The 25,266-nt window shown below is 41.2% G+C and overlaps 1 protein-coding gene across 1 annotated transcript in view; it reads left to right on the top strand.

The window, feature by feature from the left end:
- st3gal3a (ST3 beta-galactoside alpha-2,3-sialyltransferase 3a) overlaps positions 1 to 25,266 on the top strand; it is a 43,345-nt gene that overhangs the window by 8,675 nt on the left and 9,404 nt on the right. Inside the window, 9 exon segments of the mRNA XM_071202944.1 lie at positions 2,115 to 2,209; positions 3,667 to 3,730; positions 5,358 to 5,453; positions 5,631 to 5,817; positions 20,613 to 20,669; positions 20,672 to 20,761; positions 21,085 to 21,165; positions 21,167 to 21,190; positions 21,192 to 21,233. Of these exon segments, the coding sequence (XP_071059045.1) occupies positions 2,115 to 2,209; positions 3,667 to 3,730; positions 5,358 to 5,453; positions 5,631 to 5,817; positions 20,613 to 20,669; positions 20,672 to 20,761; positions 21,085 to 21,165; positions 21,167 to 21,190; positions 21,192 to 21,233 (736 nt within the window).

The following is a 25,266-nucleotide window of genomic DNA, read 5'->3' as shown; positions in this document are numbered from 1 at the left end:
TACTTTTTGTAGGCCTGGTTTTTCAAAAATGGACTCAGTTAACATTTTTCGAAGTAAAAAACTAGCAGTTGTTTTTGATAATGATTTTTTTTTCTTCTGATTATTTCTTTTCAGATTAATTTTGTTTTCCCAAATGGGAGACTTTTTAAAATGTCTTAAATGTTAAAATACATTAGCTCTCCTAACAGCCTAATCCCTCAAAGTGGAGACAGATGTGGAGATTAAATGAAGCATAACATGCTGAGGCAATAAAAAAATACCCTTCACTGTATTATTTTTGTTTTACAAGCAAAGTGAAGCACAACTTCATTATAAAGGAAACTGTAGGTGGTAACCAGACAGTTGGAGTGATTCATTTACATTTTTCTATACATTTTTTCTGACAAACTACCAAAAAAGTTTAGCTGTAATTCTTAAATCTTTAAAGAAATCTTAATTTAATGAAAAGTATAAATCATTTCCTAATGGACAATATTCTGATGCTAATCAAAGCTGTGTCATTCAGCAAAAACAGCAGCCACCAAATCACCCTGATTAAATTAATGGGTGCCACCTACATCCAAGTGACCCAATTTGGCAAACACATAATAATAATAATACATTTCATTTCGAAGCGCTTTTCCAGGTGCTCAAAGACGCTTTACAGTGGTGATAAAACATGATAAAATAGAATTAAAAAATGTATAAGAACATGATAAAATAACATTTAAAAGTTATTAAAACATCCACGATACAACACCTTCTGTACTTCAACAATTTCAACAGACAAGTCAAATTCCCTAAAAAAATGTTTTAAATGATTTTTCTAATTCACCTTTTCCCCATTAATGTTTTTTTTTTTACGGTATAGAGCTCAAACCCTTCATAACCTGACTCAATGGATCCTTGGACTATTTGTATTTAGTCAACAGGACTGTCCTGCCCGGATGCTAACAAAATCAATTGCTCTCTTCCCGCCGATTTCTACATAAATATCTTCAGAATGTAGCAACATTAGGGAAAAAGTGGGTAAAACACTACTGTACACTATTGCACATTATTGACACATCATCATGAGTTCACTTTTTCTATTGTCCCTGCAATGCCGTTACAACAAGAGCATTGTTTGTAATCCAATGCTAACTAACAACACCTGTCCTGAAAAGGTTTTGAAGCAAAGTTGAAAAAAGAAGGAAAAATATCCATATTGTTGTTATTGTTGTGGCAATGTTTTTCTTTTTTTGCTGCCTTATTGGTCTGCTTCCAAAGAGTGCATCAGAGCCACTGTTGCTCCACAGGCAGGGAGAGAAACAGTAGGGGAAAACAGCAGGTAGTAACAGAATCATTTCACATAGAACCTGCTGAATTAAGGGTGTATTGCGACCTAGCCAGAGTCGGTGATTGCTGCAACAGTGGAAAGATCTAACCGAGGATGGTTTCGGTGGTTTTCTGACGAGTTGGAATCAACTTCGTTTGGCTACGCAACACGGAGATTGAATCCCCAACACACAAAGATATCAGCAATTGCCTGTTTTGATCTAGCAAAATACAAACAGGGGTACTATGTGAAAGCAAAAGGGAACTCTTTTGTTTGTCTTTCATCAATGATGTAGTCAATCTGGTGCCATAAAGAGCAGTGCAGAATAGTTTTTCATTCTCATGTAACAACTAAATCAATCGCATGTTTATATTTTCTTTGTTGGTTTAAAACAATGTTATCTCCACGTGGGTTATTGTTTCTTTTTGCGACAAAAAAAGGCTGCCGGTTTAGTCTCTGACCCACCAGTCTAAATCTTAAGGGAAGAGGATGGATCATGCTTTCCTGCCTTCCAGTTACCACCCTTTATCAAGGAACTTGTGGATCTTCCGTGGCCAAAAGGTCAGACTGGATATCTGCTCCGAGCCTCACCGTGCAGAATGTGCAGCTCTGTCCTTTCATTCACACGTCTTTAAGTTTGTTTTGTTGAAGGTGAAATCAGACAGACTGTGGATTAGCTGGTAACACGATGCTGTAAATCCACTTAAACATTCTTCCATTAATCAGTGCATCCATACGGGTGTACCACAGATATTGCTCTAAAGAACACCAGGTCTTCATTCTTACTTGCTGTTACCCGTTTCTTTTATATCAACAGGTTCAACAAACTGGCGCCAATGTTCATTGATCCAAATTACAAACGATTCTACAAGATTGGTGATTACCCGCCTCCATTTGGTGTGAGGTCCCAAGGTATGATTACACATTCTTCTCTTTGTAGTTGAAGGTAAACAATTTAAGTTGCACTACATTTCTCACAAGTTAAGACTAGATTGTTCTAACCACCAACTGGGAAAGTACACCAGCCCTCTGGAAGATTCAAACAAGCTAGTTTGTACATCTTGTGGTCCGACCATGCCTTAAGTGTGTTACCTCTTCTGAGCCGTCACATTTGAAGGAAGGGTTAATAGCCTCCTTTCATGGTTACCCTATGGCTGCATCCTTCCACCAGTCTGATCACTCTCAAACAATTCTGTCTTTTTTCTGTCATTGCACTATTTATAAAATAAATCGTACAAATGGAGATAATTATTTGAAACTCTTGTAATCATATACTGTAAGATGTGACAGGCTTTTGTTTACATAGAAAGTGACAGAAGGAGTTGTGTGAAGAATGAATTTCCTAGTAATTCTGTAAAAATGTGGACACAAACCATCAAGGTTTCAACCCAGTCTTGTCGAACTTTGGACAGGGCCAGGCTTTTTTTGTTTTCTATTGTTTCCAAACTGTGTTTGGACAGTGTTTTTTCTTCTTTTTTTTTAAGTGGAAATGATTCTTTAACCCGAGCAAAAACATGATTCAGTTTTATAGCTGAAATTAGTTTGTGCTTAATAAGAAAAAAGTCATTAAGGCCCCGTCCACACGGAGACGGCTCAAGAAACGTGTCCGTCCACACGAAAACGCTCAAACGCTGGAGACGCTGTAGTACATATGCCGGACCTGTAAGTGGCGATGTACTTCAAGAAATACACCAAAAGCAGCGAATAAGACCGATGACGATATTATTATTATTATATTATATTATAATTGTTGCTGATGGTTGTGGTAGAGGAGCTGTAGATTTTGCACTAAAATCTGTATCAAGTGTCAGTAGCGTCTGGAGCACGAACGCAGCCCTATGATCCGCCATTGTTGTTGTTGTTGTTAGCGAAATGCATCAGCAATGACGCAGGTGACGTGGGGATGAGCAGGAGAGGTGGGGAGATGGCTTCATTGTTTTAAGGAAATGATCGTATAGGGCGTACACACGGAGCCGCAATAATTTCGTCCTCAGACCTACCAACTTTGGGAGCCGTTATCAAAGTGTATCGGATTCTGGCTCTGAATCCGCGTTTCCGTTTCGGCCTCGTGTGGATCAACCGATACGATACGATACGATAGATAGAGAACGTTAGCGGATTCAACTGATTTCGTCTCCGTGTGGATGGGGCTTAAGACCCACCCTTGAAATTAAGTAAAACCTGACGAAAAATGAGAATGCGCTTTTAATGGTTGTATAACATTCAAAGATGAACAAGTGGCTGGCTGCCAGCCGTATCTCATCCATCACAGAGATGGGGGCATCATAGCTGGGGGGAAGTTTCAGTTCACTTTCATCCTCATCTCACTTGTTTTCTCTTCTGCCTTCATGTCTCTCACATACCTGCAGAAAATCTCATAGATATTCTTCTGTCAGCCACTCAGAACTACGGCCTTGGGGAGGATCTTGACAGGTAAGTGGGTTCTAGATGTTCAGTCATTCGCCAATCAAAACAGAGCAGTCATCACAATATCGTTTTTACAACTGACGTATTTGAAGCTACCATCAGTATAATTTGTAAACTGTTAACAGTTTACTTTTAAAATGCACACATATTAAGCAGCCGATCAGTGTCAAATGTATTGCCAGTCTATTCAAATTCTATTCTCCAGTTCACCAAGGTTATTTACCGAGGGCATTTGGTTGTCTTGTTTTAGGAAAGTGTGCAATGGGATTTCCAGTTCCTTTATATACTGTTTATTCCATCATCACCTGAGCTTTAGGTCACAATACATCTTAGGTAAAGACAATTAAACAGTTAGTATCTTTTAAGACAGATATTTATAAATACAGATATTAAACAGATACTCATCGTGAAATAATCAAAATATAGTATTTCATCTGTAAAGAAGAGAAGATTAAAGGTAGGTGGGTAAGAATGGAGAAACCAGCTCAAGTGCGCTAGAATTTGAAAGTACGCAGCCGAAAAAAATCTTCCCCTTCCTTCAGACTTCCTTACAGAGCCCCTCCTCCAACACACACGGACTGGCCATCGGGACGTTCGGGACGAATCCCGATAGGCCGGTACTGAAGTGGGCCGGTCGGACAATGTGGGCTGGCCGGTAACCGGCAGGGCTCGACATTAAATGGCCCGCTGGCCCGGAAGCACTATTTAGACACCCCGGGCCAGCATAACGTACTTTCCACTTGCCCGCTCGGGCCACTATACTGGTCAAAGGCAAGCGGTCATTGATTTTGTTTCTAATCCATTTTATGTTCAAAAAGCTTCAAATCTAGTTCTTCGTGTGACCCTGGAATTAAGGTGTCTTACTTGGAAATCAAAAATGCCTCTAGGATTAGCTTGAAAAAAGACAGCGCCATGTGTTTTAAATTCTAAACAAGTGCTTTATAATTATTCTGTCAGTGTACCCTGAAAGTCCAACATTAATGACTGGATCACACATCAGCTACAACAGAGTGCTTCATTTCACTTTGTCTTCATATGGAACTCATCAGTTTCACAGGCACTGTGCACTGACCCTGTTCCATCAGCCAGCTAACACATTAAGGAATTTGTTTATTATTCCACTCCAAATCAAGCGGAGCAGACTAAACACTGGACACATTTTGCACTGAGTCTACAATACAAGGATGTAATCATTATTTTCACCACATTGTGACACTGACACATTGTTAACTTGTGCTAATAATGCAACAGTTGTTTTACTTGTGGAAAGAAGATAATCATAAAGAACATAAAAGTCCTAAGAGCTGAATGAATGAATATATATATTTATTTATTTTTAAAAGTGCATTTCTGTTTTTGGTAACAACTGAATTGATTAACAGAAAAACTACTGCCACATCTTCCTATGTAGCTGAGTGTGTTGAAGAAGGGCACAAGGGAGGGAATAAATATTTCATTGAAGTTGTAGCCTCACTTCCAACGGTTATAGTCAGGGAGAGAAAACATAGCATTTTAAAATTTTATTTTTTATGAATTTATAAGCAAAAGTACATTTCAGACATTCGACGAAAAATGTATATGTTCAATTATTAGAGTAAAGTGGACACAATTGTGGATCTTTTCTGTGTGACAGTTTGGACTGTAAGACTTGCATCATCGTAGGGAATGGAGGAATCCTCGCCAACAAGTCTCTGGGACAGAGGATCGATGAGTTCGATGTGGTGGTCAGGTACGTTGTGAGACAGAGGGAGGTACTTGACTCGATGCAACTCGATTACTCTCCCTGTAATCAAGTAGTCATCGTTTAATCAAATGTTGTACAATTGCAGATTAAACTACATGTTAACCAGCTTTGATTATTTTGGACAGGTCATTTTATGATTGATTTTGCAGCTGTGTGTTGCAGGTTAAACGAGGCTCCAGTGAAAGGCTTTGAGAAAGATGTGGGCTCCAAGACCACCATGAGGATCACCTACCCAGAGGGGGCCATCCAGAAGGCAGAGCGCTACGAGCCTGAGTCCCTGTTCGTCCTCTCTGCCTTTAAAGCTCTGGACTTCAAGTGGCTGCGACACATGATCTTCAGCCAGAAGCTGGTAAGGCAGCTAAAATATAATTCACGCTGTGCTGCAGCGAATGTAGCTATAGGCAGCTGGTGGTGTACAGTGCAGTGTTTTCACACCATTTATTCACAAATCTCAAAGCTTTTCATGGCTTCAGAGATAATGAAGTGATGACATTTTTGACAAACATTGATGTCAACTTGACTCGTTGGCAGAGATATACCATCACCCAGAAGAAATTCTAATATGAAACAGTCAGAAATGGAAGCAAAAGCCCACTCTAGCCTAGCGATATGGATCAATTGATGGCAATGACGAATCATCACTTGCCATTAATTTTGTTAAAGTTATTAACAGCGTTATCTGTGAAGTATGTTCTTGAAGGTGGAAATGTCATGATTCGGGATTGTAGCTCCTTTTCCCTTCCGTTTGATTTCCGATTGGTTTGCAAGACTGCCACCGCTCATTTTACTGGAGGCATTGTTGTCGTTTTAATTGGCTGGACAAATTCATTTGTTCTAAATAAATGTAAAGCCCCACAAACTGTGTGCTTAAGCTTTATTTAGAACACATTTAGAACACACTATGGAAGCCAAACTCACACAACTTCACAGGTGTGTAGTTAAAATGGAAATAAAAATGTTGTTTGAAAATAGGGTGCATAGGGGTCATTGGGCCCCCCACATTACATCCCCACTTTTCGCCCCTTTCCCGACTTGGAGTCGAAAAGTCAACAGGTGAGAAGTTGAGATCAAAAGGAAGGCTGAGCTTGAAGATAGGTGTGGTCTGAGCCAAAGCAACAGAAAAAACAAACAGACAGACAGACAGACAGACAGACAGACAGACAGACAGACAGACAGACAGAGACACACACACACACACACACACACACACACACACACACACACACACACACACACACACACACACACACACACACACACACAGCATCACGTTTTTGGGCCTTCATTACAAATCCAGTGGTGGGTGATATTGTATGGGATAAGTATTGGGAGTATGCCTATACACCAGTGACCACCAACTGGCGGCCCGCGGGCCATATCCGGCCCGCCAGACATTCTCATCCGGCCCGCACCACGGGGGTGACTGTGTCGTTGGCGGAGTGGTGACTGCGTTCTCGTGAGTAAGGTGCAGTACCGGAGTCCAACAGAGAGGCAGCTGCGGGTCAGTAGACTGCGTACTGCGAAACCTTCCTTGCCTTGAAGAAGAAGTGATCCTTCGTTGTGAAGAGTCTGCTTTGTGCGCTCCGCACCACAGCAGTAGCCCCGCTGCGACAGAGTCCAACAGAGAGGCAGGAGCTGCGGGACAGTAGCCTCGAAGCAGGGTTGGGTTGTAACGGAAAACATGTAACGGCGTTACGTAATCAGAATACAACAATCAAGTAGGCTAACTGTATTCAGCTGGCGTTACATTTGAAAAATGAGTAATCTGATTACAGTTACTTTCGTAAACCTGAAGTGAATACATTTTGGATTACTTATTGGAATTATTGGTGGAAAAGTTTCCTCACAAAATGTATCCTAATATTCATTACCGGCAGAACTGTGTGCACACTGCACAGCGCTGCAGCATGTCTGTGAGCGAGAGAGAGATGCAGCGTGTCTGTGAGGCCCCGCCCCCGCACGCAGATGAGAGAGAGATCTCTTTTAAAATATAATGAAAGTTAGAAACGGAGATGGTTAGATAAAATGTGAAAGATAACGTTTATGTAGCATTTCTTTATTGTCGAAATGATGACATTTATAACGGGATGAAATCAAAGTGAATGGCCTGCTGCTGCTGAATGCATCATGGGGCAAGTAACTGGAAACAGTTTTAAAAGTTATTACATCGTTTCAGATAATAATAATAATAATAATAATGATAATTCATTCTATTTAGGGGCGCCTTTCAAAGCACCCAAGGACACCTTACAATTCATAACATATTCTAAGGAAAGGTTTTAAGACAGTACAAAGAATGCAGTCCGGGTGATGTTTTTTATGTGGGGTGCAGATGAGAGAGCTGTCCAGAATGACACCAAGATGTTGTGTTTGTGCTCTTGATAAGCCATGAAAACAGTAAAATACGTGTCTCCTGTTCACCAAAACATACCCATCTGTTATGGAAAAGAAAGTATTCCAAAAGTATTCTAAAAGTAATCTGAATACTTTTTTAAGACACGTAACTGTATTCTGATGACTTTCAGAGCATGTATTCAGTAACTGACGACATTTACAAAGTAATAGTGTCTATTGGATACATTTTGGCCCTTGGACAAATGTAGTTGGTGATCCCTGCTATACACATTGCTTTCAGTCCAGACTCGTGTTTTAAAACTTTTCTTCTCGACTGATTAGAACCATATATTTAGGGGGGCATCCCAGCTCACAGTGGACAAAGCACACACTCGATATCCTGGATTATTATTTAAGAGAGATCTGTGTAGTTTGTGTAGAAATGTAATAATTTAATATTGTTGAGTAGTTATTATAATCCTCAACATAAACCAAACGTACACAACCTGCTCCTCTACTGTCCCGCTGCCCTGTGTCTGTTCAGAACACTTGCTGTAGGCTTTATGGTTGTACATGCTTGACTGTGAACGTAGCAACATTCCTGCACCCCGAACACAACATACCTGCTTTGTACTCCCTCCACATTCCTCTGAGGCAGGAAAGCAATGGGGTCAAATGCCCGTAAATCCCTAAATAGATCAAAATATCAATATTTACAGGCAAGTAATGTCTGGTCAGTTCTCAGTGAAGAGTCATTCCAACACTATTTTTGTTATATTGAACTACAAATTCACACAGACTACTTTCAAGCTTAGAGATTCTATAACCTCTAAAACAATGTTTTCAAAGATAGACAGATTACCAATAGCACCAGTTACAGCTGATATAAAGGCAAAGGTATACCTTGGATATCTTGTTCCATTTCTTAGTTTTAAATGATGCACCATTGAAGAAGTGAGCCACAATGTGTTTCCTCTTTTTAGACTCAGTACTGATCTTGTGTGCATGTCTATCCAACTGGAGTCTGAGACTTCAGCTCTGATGCACATCAGAAAGCAGCTGTCATTCTGCTGCAGCTCTGGAGGCAGAGAAGGAAGACAGGGCTTCATGTGGCTATCACCAGGGTGGTCTTTGTCCTGGATCACATTGCACCTCCACTGACAGGTGGAAGCACAGAGAGTGTGTGTGCTGTTCCAGCTGTATTGCTTCCTACCTTTGTTGTCAACGGGCTCATATCTAGAGTGGAAGTGACTTGGCGTTGTTTTCTGCCATCCCATCAGCTCTCAGCACTCTTTATCACATGGTATCACTGTGACCTGCAGAGAGCTCTTGACTTCTAGTCTAGCCCCCATTATTTTTATTCGGCACATGCATTGAAACAGCTTGTAAATACTAACATACATTCAGTGGGTTATATAGGTTTTTATATGTAAAATCAGGGGTGCCCAATACGTCGATCGGTCGATCGCAAAGGTAGTGTGGGTAGATCGCATGGCATTGAAAAAAAAAAGAAGAAAAAAAGTTACCCTATTCATCCATCCTTACTATGGCATTTGCCACTTGATTGACGTACAGGTAAGCCAGGCTGAGTTGTATTGTGCCATACGGGTTCATGCAGTTATGAGGGGGCCTCACCTCCTCACCTGAAGCGCAAATTCGGCACACTATTATGCGCTTATGCAGCACAATTAGTGTAAGCGCGCCACAGTTTATCCACCGTTTAGGTCCACTGGAACCCTCGCGGACACAGATGGTGCAGGGGCGGCCCTGTAGGTAGATCATTTGGGCGTGGTCATTTTAAAAGTAGCTCCTGAGCTGAAAAAGAGTGGGCACCCCTGATGTAAATGGTCTGCGAAGGCTAAAATCTCAAAGTTTATTCCCCACACTCTGCCCCCCTGCCTGAAATGTTTCAATTAGACTGCTTTGTTAACTTGTGTAACATAGTGAACTCACTATGTAACGCTTCTATTGGCTTGTGCACCAACACATGGTATGTGACATTTCCGACACACCTCTAAGCAGTTTATCAATCACAACAGAGCCAGCTAGCTAACCAATCAGAGCAGACTGGGCTCTGGTTTCAGACAGAGGGTGAAAAGAGGTGCTGCAGGACAGGCAGTATGAGAAACATAAAGAGCTTTTTGAACATTAAAGCCTGGAGACATGTCGCAGTAGAGGCAGACAATACAAATATATGATCCTGAAAATAGGGTTAATGGGGCTCCTTTAACTGATGTACAGGTAAAGAAAGAGCAAATCATTGCTTTTTTTTAAACTATAAAGCATGTAAACATGTCACATTAGAGCAGTGGTCACCAAACCTTTTTAAGCCGAAGATCACCGACCTCGGCCTAGGTGAAAGGCGAGATCGACCTATTGCAGAATTGACTGAAAAAGACGGCCCAGACAGTGCTTCCATTTGAGGCCTTTTTATATAGGCTAATTGCATCTGAATTACTGTACAATGAAGGCTCCATAATCAGCTCACGGCATATAGGCAGGGGGTAAAGTTATATTTTTTATGAGTGGGGGACCTCACCTCCTCTAGGGGGGTCCGGGGGATGTTCCCCCGGGAAGATTTTTTTTAAATATTGAAGTTGAAAGCATCAATCTGGTGCACTTTGAGAGCAACATGAAGAAATCTATGGATACCCTCTCTCAGCACCCATATGAAACAGAACTGTAAACAGATTTTCTTTTTCTTTATGGATATTTACAAATCACTCCCCTTTTAAACTGTATTCTTGTTTTACTGCCATATAGTATTTCATACCTGTTTTTCATTTCTTCTCTTATTGTTTGTATAACTATAATGATCATTTGAAGTTGTGCCTCGGAAATAATCTTTTGAATAATTTGTGACAAAACCGTTCTAAACACTCAGAGTCCTTTAGCTCACCTGAGCCCCTCAGTCTGACAGGGGAGGACTCTCCTCCAGCCTTTTGTGGAAACCGCTCCTTCTGTCCGTTAGTGCAGCTAGCTAACCAGATGCTAACATCACGGTCCCCGCTAGCACCGGTCCCTCTCTCTCCCTCTCTCCGCCTCCTCTCTCCCTCTCTCTGCCTCTCTCTCCCTCTCTCTCCCTCTCTCTCTCTCTCTCCCTCTCCCTCTCTCTATCACACTAAATGCGCTATTGCCACACACACACAGAGCCGAGCTTGAATGACACAAGCACACGTGTATTTCCCATAGGTATTTCCATGCAACTCTCTGATTGGTCTGGTGACTTAACTCTGTTGCATTCACTGAACACGGGAAATTGCAGCCCTCTCTTGTGTCCTGATGAGGTTCGCGTAAAGCACGGTTAATGTATTATATTATTGAGGTGTCTCAAATATACGTCAATCAAGTGGCACCTGCTAACGGCTGTGGTGGGTGATAGGTTTACATCTAAAAACGTATTTTTCAAACATTATTATTTTTATTTTATTTTTATTTATTTTGTTACTTTTTTTTTAACGGTCCGCGATCTACCCGCACCACACTCGCGATCGACCAGTTGGTGACCACTGCATTAGAGGATTCCCTAAACAGGACATCCAACCCAATTTACACAGCGTTTAGCCTGGTGTGCAATGGCAGTGCAATTCCCCTGTGCAGTGCAAGTTGTCTTTTTTAAATTGTTCATCAACCTACTTTCTCATGTTTTTTGTATACAATTGAGTGCAACAAAATAAATGCTTTATAAGAGATATTGATTTTTAAATAAAATGTGGACTGCTTTTTCCACTTATTCGCACTATTTATATTGTCAAAACTACATAGAAACAGAATAGTTGGCGAGAGTTCAGAGTGTAAATGAGAGGCTGCCATGAGGAGGCTGTGACACAGCAGGCATTCACCCACACTACCAGTGTGGATATTCAAGACACATACAGTAAAAAAAAGTATTTAGTCAGCCACCAATTGTGCAAGTTCTCCCACTTAAAAAGATGAGAGAGGCCTGTAATTTTCATCCTAGGTATACCTCAACTATGAGAGCCAAAATGAGAGAAAGAAATCCAGAAAATCACATTGTCTGATTTTGAAAGAATTTATTTGCAATTATGGTGGAAAATAAGTATTTGGTAAATAACAAAAGTTCATCTCAATAATTTGTTATATACCCTTTGTTGGCAATGACAGAGGTCAAACGTTTTCTGTAAGTCTTCACAAGGTTTTCACACACTGTTGCTGGTATTTTGGCCCATTCCTCCATGCAGATCTCCTCTAGAGCAGTGATGTTTTGGGGGCTGTCGCTGGGCAACTCGTTCAACTCCCTCCAAAGATTTTCTATAATAATAATTCCTTACATTTATTATAGCGCTTTTTCCAGTGCTCAAAGCGCTTTACAAATACACATCACACACATATTTGACATACATGCAATGGTCACTGTGGACAATAACCACAGGAGCAAGTTCAGGTGAAGTGTCTTGCCCAAGGACACAACGGCTTTACAGACGCAGCAGCGGCGGGTTTCACCCCCTTGATCTGATGATCATTGCACAGCACACTGCGCCACACCGTCCATCTTCACGCCTCGAGGCGCTTTTACAAGTACACATTAGTATCATACATGTACTGTGGACCCACAGGAGCAACTCCGGGTGAAGTGTCTTGCCCAAGGACACAACGGCCCTGACGCAGTGGCGGCAGGAGCGGGTTTCGAACTGGAGTTCCCCAGCACCCTCCTTGATCTGATGATCAGATGCACAGACCACTGCGCCACACGTCCCAATGGGGTTGAGATCTGGAGACTGGCTATGCCACTCCAGGACCTTGAAATGCTTCTTACGAAGCCACTCCTTCGTTGCCCGGGCGGTGTATTTGGGATCATTGTCATGCTGAAAGACCCAGCCACGTTTCATCTTCAATGCCCTTGCTGATGGAAGGAGGTTGTCACTCAAAATCTCACGATACATGGCCCCATTCATTCTTTCCTTTACACGGATCAGTTGTCCTGGTCCCTTTGCAGAAAAACAGCCCCAAAGCATGATGTTCCACCCCCATGTTTCACTGTAGGTATGGTGTTCTTTGGATGCAACTCAGCATTCTTTCTCCTCCAAACACGTCTAGTTGAGTTTTTACCAAAAAGTTCTATTTTGGTTTCATCTGACCATATGACATTCTCCCAATCCTCTTCTGGATCATCTAAATGCTCTCTAGCAAATTTCAGACGGGCCTGGACATGTACTGGCTTAAGCAGGGTGACACGTCTGGCACTGCAGGATTTGAGTCCCTGGCGGCGTAGTGTGTTACTGATGGTAGCCTTTGTTACTTTGGTCCCAGCTCTCTGCAGGTCATTGACTAGGTCCCCCTGTGTGGTTCTGAGATTTTTGCTCACCGTTCTTGTGATCATTTTGACCCCACGCGGTGAAATCTTGCGTGGAGCCCCAGATCGAGGGAGATTATCAGTGGTCTTGTATGTCTTCCATTTTATAATAATTGCTCCCACAGTTGATTTCTTCACACCAAGCTGCTTACCTATTGCAGATTCAGTCTTCCCAGCCTGGTGCAGGTCTACAATTTTGTTTCTGGTGTCCTTTGACAGCTCTTTGGTCTTGGCCATAGTGGAGTTTGGAGTGTGACTGTTTGAGGTTGTGGACAGGTGTCTTTTATACTGATAACGAGTTCAAACAGGTGCCATTAATACAGTTAACAAGTGGAGGACAGAGGAGGCTCTTAAAGAAGAAGTTACAGGTCTGTGAGAGCCAGAAATCTTGTTTGTTTGTAGGTGACCAAATACTTATTTTACCGAGGAATTTACCAATTAATTCATTAAAAATCCTACAATGTGATTTCCTGGATTCTTTCCCCCCCATTCTGTCTCTCATAGTTGAAGTGTACCTAGGATGAAAATTACAGGCCTCATCTTTTAAGTGGGAGAACTTGCACAATTGGGGGCTGACTAAATACTTTTTTTGCCCCACTGTATATCACCTTTAGACAAGATAGGACAACATGTCATACAAACTACTTAGTGTTAAAACATGTTGAATCGCACATGGACACTTATAGTGGTTAGAAGACTTGGTAGAATGTGTCTTTGTTGGCACATGTACTTTTTGACATTGCCTCACAAGTTTGTTGAATTAACAGTAATGGTGTTAAAGGACTTTGAGGCTCAGGAGACCGGCTTCATTTACAACAACACTTCGGGGCGGGAGATCAAGTTCCCTGCTCGCGAATGGGTGAGTGTAGTAGACACACTGTTAGTGGTCACACGCACACACACACACACACACACACACACACACACACACACACACACACACACACACCACACACACACACACACACACACACACACACACACTATGCAAGTGTTGGCTGGAGGAAGATGGATTGCACTAGGATAAGGAAAGTGGCAAAGTAGACACTGAGAGCTGGCATTGTGTGACACAAGTGACATCTATCATGGCTGACTTTGTTCCTTGGACAGGGTTTTCTGCAAAGGAAGCATCAACAGATGAATGTCATTTTATGTTTAAATTAGGGCTGTCAAACGATTAAAATGTTTAATCAGATTAATCACAGCTTAAAAATTAATTAATCATGATTAATCACCATTCGAACTATGTCCAAAATATGCCATTTCTTTATGTATATTGTTGTGGGAATGGAAAGATAAATGTAAGAAGGCGGATATATCCATTTAACATACAGTATCTATGTTTATAAAAAATGTCTGCATGTCAAAATGAAAGACAGCCCACACACCTATCGATCATCAAACCGTGGGGTCTTAATTCATTACGTGTTGATTTCGATCAACGGGGGAGTACTTCAGGAAAGTCGACGGGGGGGGCTAGTGGAGTACTTCGTGACCACAGAGTGTGAACGTTGTGATCAGCTGTTTTAGCACAGTTCTCCAGTGAAGGGGGGGAGTCTCCCTCCGCAGCCGGTTGGCGTAGTTTTGGCACAATTCCGTTGTACAGACCGACGTTAACAGCAGCCCTGTCTGTGCACACGGAGACCGACTCTGTCGTCCGGTGATCTAACCGCCTTCTGGAAAAGCTTCACAAGTACGTCGGTACGCCAATGCGCTTTGTGACAGTCTATGTTTGTGATACAAGTGACGGTACGCATTTCAGATTACGCACATAACCTGCGTACCAGTTATGTGCACCCCTGTACTACAGCAAAAGTATTCTCCGGGTCAGGACTTCCTGCAACAACACCCACACCGTTATCTTGATTCTGATTGGCCAGAAAACATTATCAAAGATGTTCTATTGAGAAGACGATCACTACGTGACAAAAGTTTTCAAAACCGTTTCTGGTCTTTGGTATTTCCAGACAAGTGGCTACTGAAATCAATCTTACTAACTACTGTCTGTGCAATTTAGTCCGTGCGAGTTGGCAGACTTTATTTTGCTTACTTTAACATCATTTTTCATGGTGGGGCTAAGCCATTTCTTGGTATGGGTGTAGCCTACCCCAGTCATACCCTGGCGCTGCCACTGGTGGGATGTATGGGGCGGGCCATTCTGCACATGCGTTAAATATTTTAACGCAATTAATTCCAAAAAATTAATTACCGCTGTTAACGCGATCATTTTGACAGCATTAGTTTAAATTATCTTATCTTGCCTCAAAAACCGACAAGTAGTCTTTGTCAGGTTTTTATTTGTGTGGCCTTTTTTTCCTTTATTTGATTGTTTAGAAACCTCCTTTAACCTGTGAAAAGGTCCCAAGTCTGGAATTGAAGCGGGCATGTTGCAGTAATGTCATATAAAGATTCTGCAGCTATGCAAGCAGCTCTGTGATGCTGTACTGGGGTACGGCAGAGCTTTGAGGTAAATACTAACTTATCTAACCTGTGTCGTCAGCCCCAGCAGATCACACCATACAAGATGGCTGATGCCTCCACAGAGTCAGACGTCTGCAGGTGGGCCCCCTGCACTCCAAAAGACCTCAGTCTCCTCAGCACTCTGAGTTACACTCTGCTCTGTCCCTTCTTATAGAGACCAGTGCGGTTATCTGAGCTGTCCAGTGAATTTCTCAGATGAACACCAAGGTACTTGTAAGATCAAAATCTCGACGTCCCGCTCCCTGGATGTTCCATTGTGTGGGGGTGGTGTTGGCGCTGTCTGAATTCCACCACCAGTCCGTCCTTGGTCTTACTTGAGTTGAGCTGCAGGTGATTCCTCTGGCACTAGAGGGTGAAGTCCTGCATCAGTTCTCTCTACTACCTGTCGTCTCCTCTAGGCCGACGATGGCAGAGTCGTCAGAGAACTTCTGAAGGTTGCAGTGTTTGTGGGTGAAGTCTGCACTGTAGAGGGTGAAGAGAAGCGTTCCCTGGGGGGTCCCTGTACTGCAGATGATCCTGTCTGATTGACAGACACTCCCGTGTCCCGCCTTAACGCACTTAGGTCATACCAAGTCTCTGTGAAAAACAGTAACCGTAAACCACAACGCCTTCTAATATCCCTTTTTTAATTACATTCTGCTCCTGAGTGTATCTATCTTTTTATTTGCGGAATGGACAATTGCTAGGATTATAAACTGCGTTATAAAATGATGTGAAGCCCCAGATTACACTTTGTTAAAGTCCCCGCAGTGGAAAAGGGCTGTCAAGGAATAGAGTTGCATGTATGCTTGTAAGCTAGTTGAGTTATCTGGAGTAAATGTAACATATTCACTGATACTGTCAGAGTGGCTTGTCATTTGATCCTTTAGTGCTGTGTAACAGATGGGTTTCCACAGACTTCATCATCTAGTGCTGCCAGCAGAGCAGAGGTGTTAGGTTCCCGCTCGGATAGGACAGGATTACCACCTGATCTCTCAATAGGAGCTTATAGTCTAACAGGGTAACATTGCTATGCTAGTAAACCAACAGCTTCAGATCAATGCTGTTGGTTTCTCCCTACATCGCTCTCCTGCATACCTGAGCTGACTCAGAGGCAGGTTTCCCAGTAACTGTCCATAAAGAGACATGGCTTCTGGTAATTAGGGTAATGGCCCCAGGTATATGGATACGGGGCTTCCTTCTCTGCCTGGCTTTGTTTGCTCCTCTTGTTTTTCATCAGTGTTTAAATGTGTTGACCTCTCTCCCCAGGTCTCAGCTCAGGAGATTACTTTCACTGGGCTGCTTAAGCACCATCATATTTTCCACCCCTGTCCACTACTAGGTGATGGTAGTACGAATTGACACTGACAGTGTGAATATTTATTGTAAATATCCTATTATTACATTACGGTGACAGATGACATCTGTTAATGATTAGGTTTTTGGTTTTAGATATTAGCATTTAGTAAATTGTAACGGCAGTAAAGAAAGAATGTATATAAAACAAAGTCGTGGTAAAACAATAAAAAAATCCTTAAAAATGACATGAGCTCGAGCAATAGATGAGACACTGGGATGAATATTTGTAACACAGCTTAACATTTTGACACTTAATTGCTAATGACTTGTTGCTGGTTTGTGCACTTTGTCCACCTCCAATCAACTTTCATTTGTCTCCACCAACCCATGAGAAAAATCTTGTATTAGCGGCTAAATGCTCTCAACACACGTTTCACACACCTCGTCTCTTACAGTGTCCGTCTTCTGTGCTGCTGTGTCTGAAAGTGGTTTACACTTAAAACAGCTGTGGCTGGAAACCAGATTGATAAGAGCCTGAACACTATACCAAATGTTGCCATAAAACCAAAACAATGAGTTAAAAATGGATTCAAAGTCTTCTTTGAAGACTTGCCACAACAGCAATGCTGGTGTTGTTTTCCCCTTGTGAGTCTGTGTGTGTCGTCATGGCTAAAAGTGATCCTGGAGACACCTAGCATGGAGGTACCAGGCAGGTTCTGAGTATTTGTCAAGTTTTTATATTTCTGTCTGTCTAAGGATAGATTTTGTCACAAACATGAAAGGTACAGTCACGTAACCCAACAGGTGTCAACATGAAGGTGGTGTTAACAAAATGGGTTGTGGCTGGAGTAAGTAAGTAAGTAAGCTATTAACAACAAAGGGGCCATTGCCTCTGGCCTGATTTGAAGGGATGTAACGATACCAAAAACTCATGGTACGATAATATCACGATTTAAAAAGTCCACGGTATGATATTTATCGCGATATTGAAAAATAAAGGGAAAAAATGTGAATTCTTTTTTTCTTTCTTTTTTTTACTTGACTTTGTTTTTCTTTATTAAATAATAAATCTGATTTTTACAGCATTTTAGTAGGATAGTAGTATTTTAAAGTGTCAAAAATATAATAATCAGACCCTGCAATAGAATAAATCAAGTTTCACTTTAGTTTTTCAAGTAACTCAACTCTAACTCACTCACTCAGCATCATCAAGGTCATCTTTTAGGAATATGAGCATGTCCACATTTCCAGGTAGAAGCTGGGATGTTTGGGCGTTTGCAATATCCCCTGCTGTGGAAATAACTCTCTTGCTTGGTACTGATGTTGCTGGGACAGAGAGATATGCTTTGGCCATGGGTGACAGCAGTGGGTCAAACTGTGCATTGTCTCTCCACTACTTCAAAAACAATAGTTGTTGCCAAGAAGGTGAGGCTTATTGACAGGGCGAAGATATATATATATATATATATATATATATATATATACAGTGTTTCCCACAGATCTGAAATATACTTGGGGCGGTGGTGGCAGCGGGCAGGGGGGGGGGTGCCAAAGTTTTAACAACATGTTTATTTATTGACTTTTCATTCCTGTATAATCATTTTGCGCATAGATGGCACTGTTTGTCAGAGCACTTCATCCTTCTGGGATTTCATGAAGAACAGCTCCAACACCTGAAATATACTTGGGGGGGGGGGGGGGGGGTGGTGGTAGCGGGGGTGAGGTGACGTGCAACAACATTAACCTTTCTGTTGGTCGCTTGTTAGCAGACCCTTCACGCGATGGCAGAGCGAACAGGTACAAGCAGGGCCCATAATGTTAGCCCTATAGTTTAAATGTATTTAGGAACCTATCCATGTGATTTTTAGTGGGGGTCGACCTCAAATCCTCTAGGGGGTCCAGGGGCATGCCCCCCCCGGTAAGATTTTATTTTTTATTTTGGAGTTAAATGCATCAATCTGGTGCATTTTGAGGGGAAAATATAGAGACTAGATCTATGGAAACACCTATATTAAACAGAACTGTATACATTTCAATAATCATAAAATCATGGCCATAACCAATAACATACCATTTCCAATATGAAAAAACACTGAAACTTGTTTATTAATTTATTTTTGGTTCATTTATAGTTGTGAGTGTGTCTGTGTTCCTGAATCAGCCTCTCCTGTCTCCCTCCTCTCCCCCTGCTCCTCTTTGAGGCAGCAGCAAAGACTCGTTTTCTCTCAACAAGTTTTAAAAGTGTATCTTACCTTTTTTCACCAAGTTAACTTTTTATTTATTTATTCATACATATTTTACTAATCACATTACATTTCATTTAGCTGACGCTTTTATCCAAAGCGACTTATAGTGACCGATTACAGGGACATTCTCCCTGTAGTAACTAAGGGCTAAGTGCCTTACTCAAGGGCACACTAGTGGTGGTGTTCCTCATGGGATTTGAACTCACAGCCTTCCAATCTTCAGCCCACCTCACTATCCATTAGACCAATCACTACCCTCTCAAATGGAAATATGTGTTTACATAAATGGTGACCACACCGTTTGAGACCCACTGAGAACTTAGACTAAGTTAACTATCTAAACACTCAGAGAGTCCTTTACCTCACCGAGCTGAGGTTATCCCGAGCTTGAATGACACACAGAGACCAATCAAGGGCTTTGATTTATGATCTGTATGTCATGTCGGCAGGCCCACTTAACAGGCCAGAAGGAGGCGAGATCAGTGCAAGGGAGCGAGGGATTATTGTCCACAGAGTTAATCGATCGCAGATGGCGTCGTGGTCACGGACGAATAAAAAAAACAAATTATTATTATTTTTTTTTAAATAAAAAAAAAAACTAAATGGGTCGCGAAATATACTTGGGCGGCCGTTAATATACCTGGGCGGCTCGCCCAAGTATAGTCTATGTGTGGGAAACCCTGATATATATATACTGTTGGTACTCAATGTCTCTAGGTATGTACATGTAGCCCTGTAAATACGATGTCCTTTTTGTGTTATTTGTTGTTTTATGTTCATGTTGTAACCTACTTGCTGCCATGTTGGACATGTATCCTTGAAAAGAGATCGATGATCTCAATGGGAACATCTGGTTAAATAAAGGTTTATAAAAAAAATTATATATAAAATATATATATTTACATTTTCTTTTTTAAATCGCGGTATATTTTGTCAATCTCACGACGGTATTGAGACATTTTATTTACCGCGATATTCGATATATCGTTACATCCCTACTGATTTGACATCACTACACTTTTATGGAGGCAAAAGTATAGATTATATAGATATGAAGCCAGTCTTCAGGGATGATATCATAATATTTTAAGGACCACAGAGGACAATATTACTATGTCCATAACTGCAATTTGTAAATCAATAATACATAGCTTCAGAAGCTACGAGAGGCTGGATTGTTTTTATGATGTGCACTTTGACACAGCCGCCAAAAGATAGCTGTGAGCAAAGAAAATTTGCAAAGCCATCTTGCGTCTGAGGATAGTGTAAACATTAATATAATACTCCTGCCTTCTCAGCTGCTAACTTACAATATTAAATAAATCTTTCAGATAGTACAAGTTCTTGGTGGACAGCGCTGAGAAATGTACGGTGTGTTTCACAATCCAACGAAACACTAACATCTGTTTTCTCCAGCCTACCAGACTGTGTGCACATTTAGTTCACTATGAGGGTCGCACCAACAAAATAGTTGTTTAATTTGTCTCTCAGCTCAGCACTGATGGGTTCTGGAAGTCGGTGGCCAAGAGCGTTCCAAGGGAGCCCCAGCGACATGCGCATCCTGTAACCCCTACTTCATCCAGGAGGCCTCCTTCAAGCTGATTGGCTTACCTCACAACCGTGGACAGATGGGCCGAGGGGTGGAGACCTGTTGTTGTCCTTGAAGTCCCTTTTTTGTATGTAGAGAGGCAACAGTGGGCTGTTAATGGTCAGCACTAGAGCTCCACTGTCTGTTTGCATTATGAAAGCCTCCGTGAACACACAGCAGATGCTGCAGGGAGCCGAGCACCTACAGAGCCTGAAAACAAAGTGTTACCATTAGGCTGTTATAAATAGACCCATTCTTCAGATTTCACATCTGTAAGATATCAACACAAACAAGCATACAGTTTAAATAACATGTTCACTGCATGCTGAACATGTTCTGGTTCTCGTACACACTCTTGATTTATGTCTGTTTCAGAATATACCAACCCTGGGGACAGTTGCCATAACGATGGCCCTTCACAACTGTGATGAGGTAGCCGTGGCTGGATTTGGCTACAAACATGAGCACCCCCCACGCCCCTCTTGCATTACTATGAGAAGATCAGGATGTCAGCTATCAAAGAGGTAACTTCAGAACTGATTTGGTTTGATACTACATGTATACAAGTTCTAAAACTGATGCTGGACAGGGCAGAGCTTTTTCTACAGTTCATTAAGCTACTTTTATCTAGACATGTAGCCCACCTTTTTTTAATTCATTCTTCATGTTAAAGGTGGGGTAGGTAAGTTTGAGAACCGGCTCGAGATACACTTTTTGTTATATTCCATGGAATGCTCTTAACATCCCGCTAGCAATGAATATCTTAAGTGTCTTGACAAAAATCCATTAAAAAATGTCATCTTAGAAGCTGTAATACTGTAAAAGCATGACCGATCATTTTAAGCCGGCCCGGCTAAACGGATTGGATGGCCTACCTGCCTGTCAGCCTTCCATCGGGCACAAACTATCTCGTACCCTCATTGGTCATGTGCGCGTTCGTGTGTGTTGGAGGAGGGGCTCTGTAAGGAAGTGCAGATTTTTTTCGAGCTGTGTATTTTCAAATTCTAGCGCACTCGAGCTGGTTCTCCAAAATGACCTACCCCACCTTTAAATACACTTTACATTTCTTAAATATCGTTATTGTTTTTGCTATGTGTTTTGTCTTTTGTACTTATTTGGTCATAAATGTGAAAATAATTCAGCAGTGGTGCCCCCCCTACATAATGTATATCTCAGTGGACATACATTTTTAGCACCAACTGACAACATCAATACTGTTATTTGATTGGTGCATCTTGTGGATGGGTGCTAAAATAGTTTATCTAACTTTAATATCCGACAGGGAAAAACAGAAGGTGAAAATGTTAACAGATGCTCCTTTCTATAAATTAGTAAGAGTTGCAGCGGACCTGCAGGTTCTGGAGTTTGTTCCAGATATTTGGAGCATAATAACTGAACGCTGCTCCATGTTTAGTTCTGACTCTGGGGATCAGAAAGCTGACCAGTCCCTGAAGACCTGAGAGATCTGGATGGTTCATAATTTAGCAGGAGTCAGAATGTAATTTTGGCCTAACACCATTCAAAGCTTTATAAACAGCAGCAGTATTTTGAAATCTATTCTTTGACACACAGGAAGCCAGTGTAAAGACTTCAGAACAGGAGTGATGTGATCCACTTTCTTAGTGTTAGTGAGGACTCGAGCAGCGGCGTTCTGAATCAGCTGCAGCTTTCTAATAGATTTCTTAGTCGAGTTCTACTGAAGATAAAAGCAAGTTTTTCCAAATCCTGCGTGACATAGTCTTTTAATCCTAGATATGTTCTTTAGGTGATAGTAGGCTGATTTAGTAACTGTTTTAATGTGACTGTTGAAACTCAGGTCAGAGTCCATGACTACACCTAGATTTCTGGCTTTATCTGTTGTTTTGAACATTGCAGGCTGAAGCTCAGCGCTAACTTTTATACGTTTTGCCAACCAATTGATATGCTAAGTTGCAGGACATCTCTAAGCAGTTGACCAATCACAACAGAGCTGGCCAGCTAACCAGAGCAGACTGGGCTCTGGTTTTCAGACAGAGGGTGAAAAGAGGTGCTGCAGCACAGGCAGTATGAGGAAAATAAAGAGCTTTTTGAACGTGAAGCATGGAGACATGTCCCAGTCGAGGAACAGTTACAAATATATGATCCTTAATATGGTTAATAGGGCCCCTTTAACTGATGTAAAGGTAAAGAAAGAGCAATCATTACTACAAGCTACACTGAGAAAACAAAAAAAACATTGACTTAAATTAAATGCATTTTGTCAACACTTTACTGTATTATGTTAGTTGAAAGCTAAATACAAGTATAAATAAAAAATATTAGGTTCAACTTAATGTTATTGCTTTCAACTAACATAATGTTATGTGAAATGTGTTAAAAGTTCAAATGTAATTTTTAAAGTCAATGTTTCAGTTTTGTCAGTGTAGCTTACACCATGTGTATTTTTGAAAAAGGGCCACAAAATAGTTTGTTGTTCTCCAGTCATTAGTGCAGGAGCATCAATTATACTAAAGAGATGCTTTTGCTCTGACGCCCACTCACAGGCTAAGACGCTGTCTCCACAGAAAGTTACTAAATATATTTGATTCCCTTTTGAATATATAGTTTATATGTTTTTAATTTGGGGAGAAGCGTGGAGAATTCATATTTCGGGTTCACTGAAGTTATTTAGGAGAGAAACCCGTGTTTTGTTTTTTTGCAACATTTTTGAACCCATTAGTAACCCAAACTAGTTTACAGTTCGGGTTCCATATTTCCTGCTCATTATCCCACTCTTAATCCACAATACTCACAACACTCATCAAATGTTAGCAACCGATCGACCGACATCGTATTTGTTAGTCTTCCACGTTTATGCTGCACTGGAACAGTTTACTGTGACCTTTCTCTCATTTATATGCCTCTCAGGAGGGATTTACCCAGCATGCTGCTTAGTGGCCTGGGATGTGTATGAAATCTCAAGTATAGGAACGTTGCTGGGTGTAGTCACGGCGCACTACATGCATACAGGGCCTAAACTGCCACTCAGTCCACTTCACAGTGTCCAGCCTGCTCATAAATCACTCTCAGCCCAGGTTACTGAGACAGACATGCAATCCCTTCATCCTATTTTCACCGCCTGACACAGACTTGTGTTTTCAGTCCGAAGAGGCGCAGAGCTGCTGGGCCGCTGCCATGTATAATTGAGACTGGAACTCATTCCTACACTCCTTCATTAGCCAACATGGACTGTGTTTTTTTTTCTTGGCAAGTAGCAAAATCCAACCATTGGCATAGGGATAGTCTTCATCATCTCTTTTAAACTGGATAACATAGTGTCAATGATTACTTTTTTATATTGCAATACATTTAGTCAATCAATAATACAAATGTAATCGCGTTAATCGCAATGATAATGTGTGAGTAGTCTTGATTAATCACAGGTTTAAAATACTGGTATTTACTTGTATAATTGTCGGGAGATAGAACAAATACACGTGTGGTGTAGTAATAAAGAAATACATTAACTGGTAAGGAATCAGATGATTGATTTCTGAATTATTGGAATGAAGTACGAACATTTGCCGACACAAATCCAAAGCGTTAACAAACCCACTGTCACGGAGAACTGCTATGATCGCCCTCTGTATAGTGTCCTTACATCGAGGTAGTGGTGGTTGTTGCTGTTGGTCCGTGGTCTCCAGTCGGTGCATTACATGCAGCTTCTACCAGTTCCTCCGCTTTCTTTGCCTATTCACAATTAATGGTAAACTTCCGCACTGTAGTTAGGGAAGGAAGTTGGTGTCTCACTTAGTTATGTGATTAGTGTGCGTGTGTATTCTTAAATATGTTAACGTTTTTCATATTCATTCACAGCCTTAATTTAAATCAAAATTAAAAAAATATTATTTTCAGTTACCACAATTTCAAATATAACATAAATGTTTAAAGCTTTGCTAAACAAGCATGTTTTTAATTTGTATGTTTTGCTGACAAAACAGACAATTTCTTGTTACTTTTTACAGTATAAGAAATATTAGCCTAGGTCACTTAAGCAGATGCCTTCAGCTGTCACAAGACCCTCACCATACCGAGATGTGATCACAATGCGAGGAGAAAGGAGACTAAGTGTTCTCTTACAGTATTAGGACCCGGTGTATACCTTAGGACCTGTGATCAGATGTCATTATCCAGATAACGTATCCACAAAGATCGAGTGTTAGTTTATGGAGATAGCTTTTTGTCATCCCATGACAGTACGCAGCAGGAGCATAGGATGATCCTAAATATCCTAAACAGTTTTGTGATTTTACATTATTCCAAATGTTTTCAACAATTTTCAAACCCAGAGAAGCCATTAGCAGAAACAAGAGTGCTTCTTGACGTTCAGGGATTATAAAGATGGCCAACAGTCACTGTTGGTGGAAAGTTTCCTACAATGTAAGTTTGATTGGCTTATTATAACAATGTGATCACATCATTCCTTCCGAACTAGGTTAACTGGTTTAGAAAACTAGCTACTAGCAGATCTGCAATAATATTGGAATGAATCATAAACTGTTTCCATCAAGAGTTACAGTTGGCAAGCTTTATAATCCC

Source organism: Pseudochaenichthys georgianus, chromosome 4 (genome assembly GCF_902827115.2).
Source record: "Pseudochaenichthys georgianus chromosome 4, fPseGeo1.2, whole genome shotgun sequence".
Lineage (NCBI taxonomy): Eukaryota > Metazoa > Chordata > Actinopteri > Perciformes > Channichthyidae > Pseudochaenichthys > Pseudochaenichthys georgianus.
This window is presented reverse-complemented; position numbering and strand designations above follow the sequence as displayed.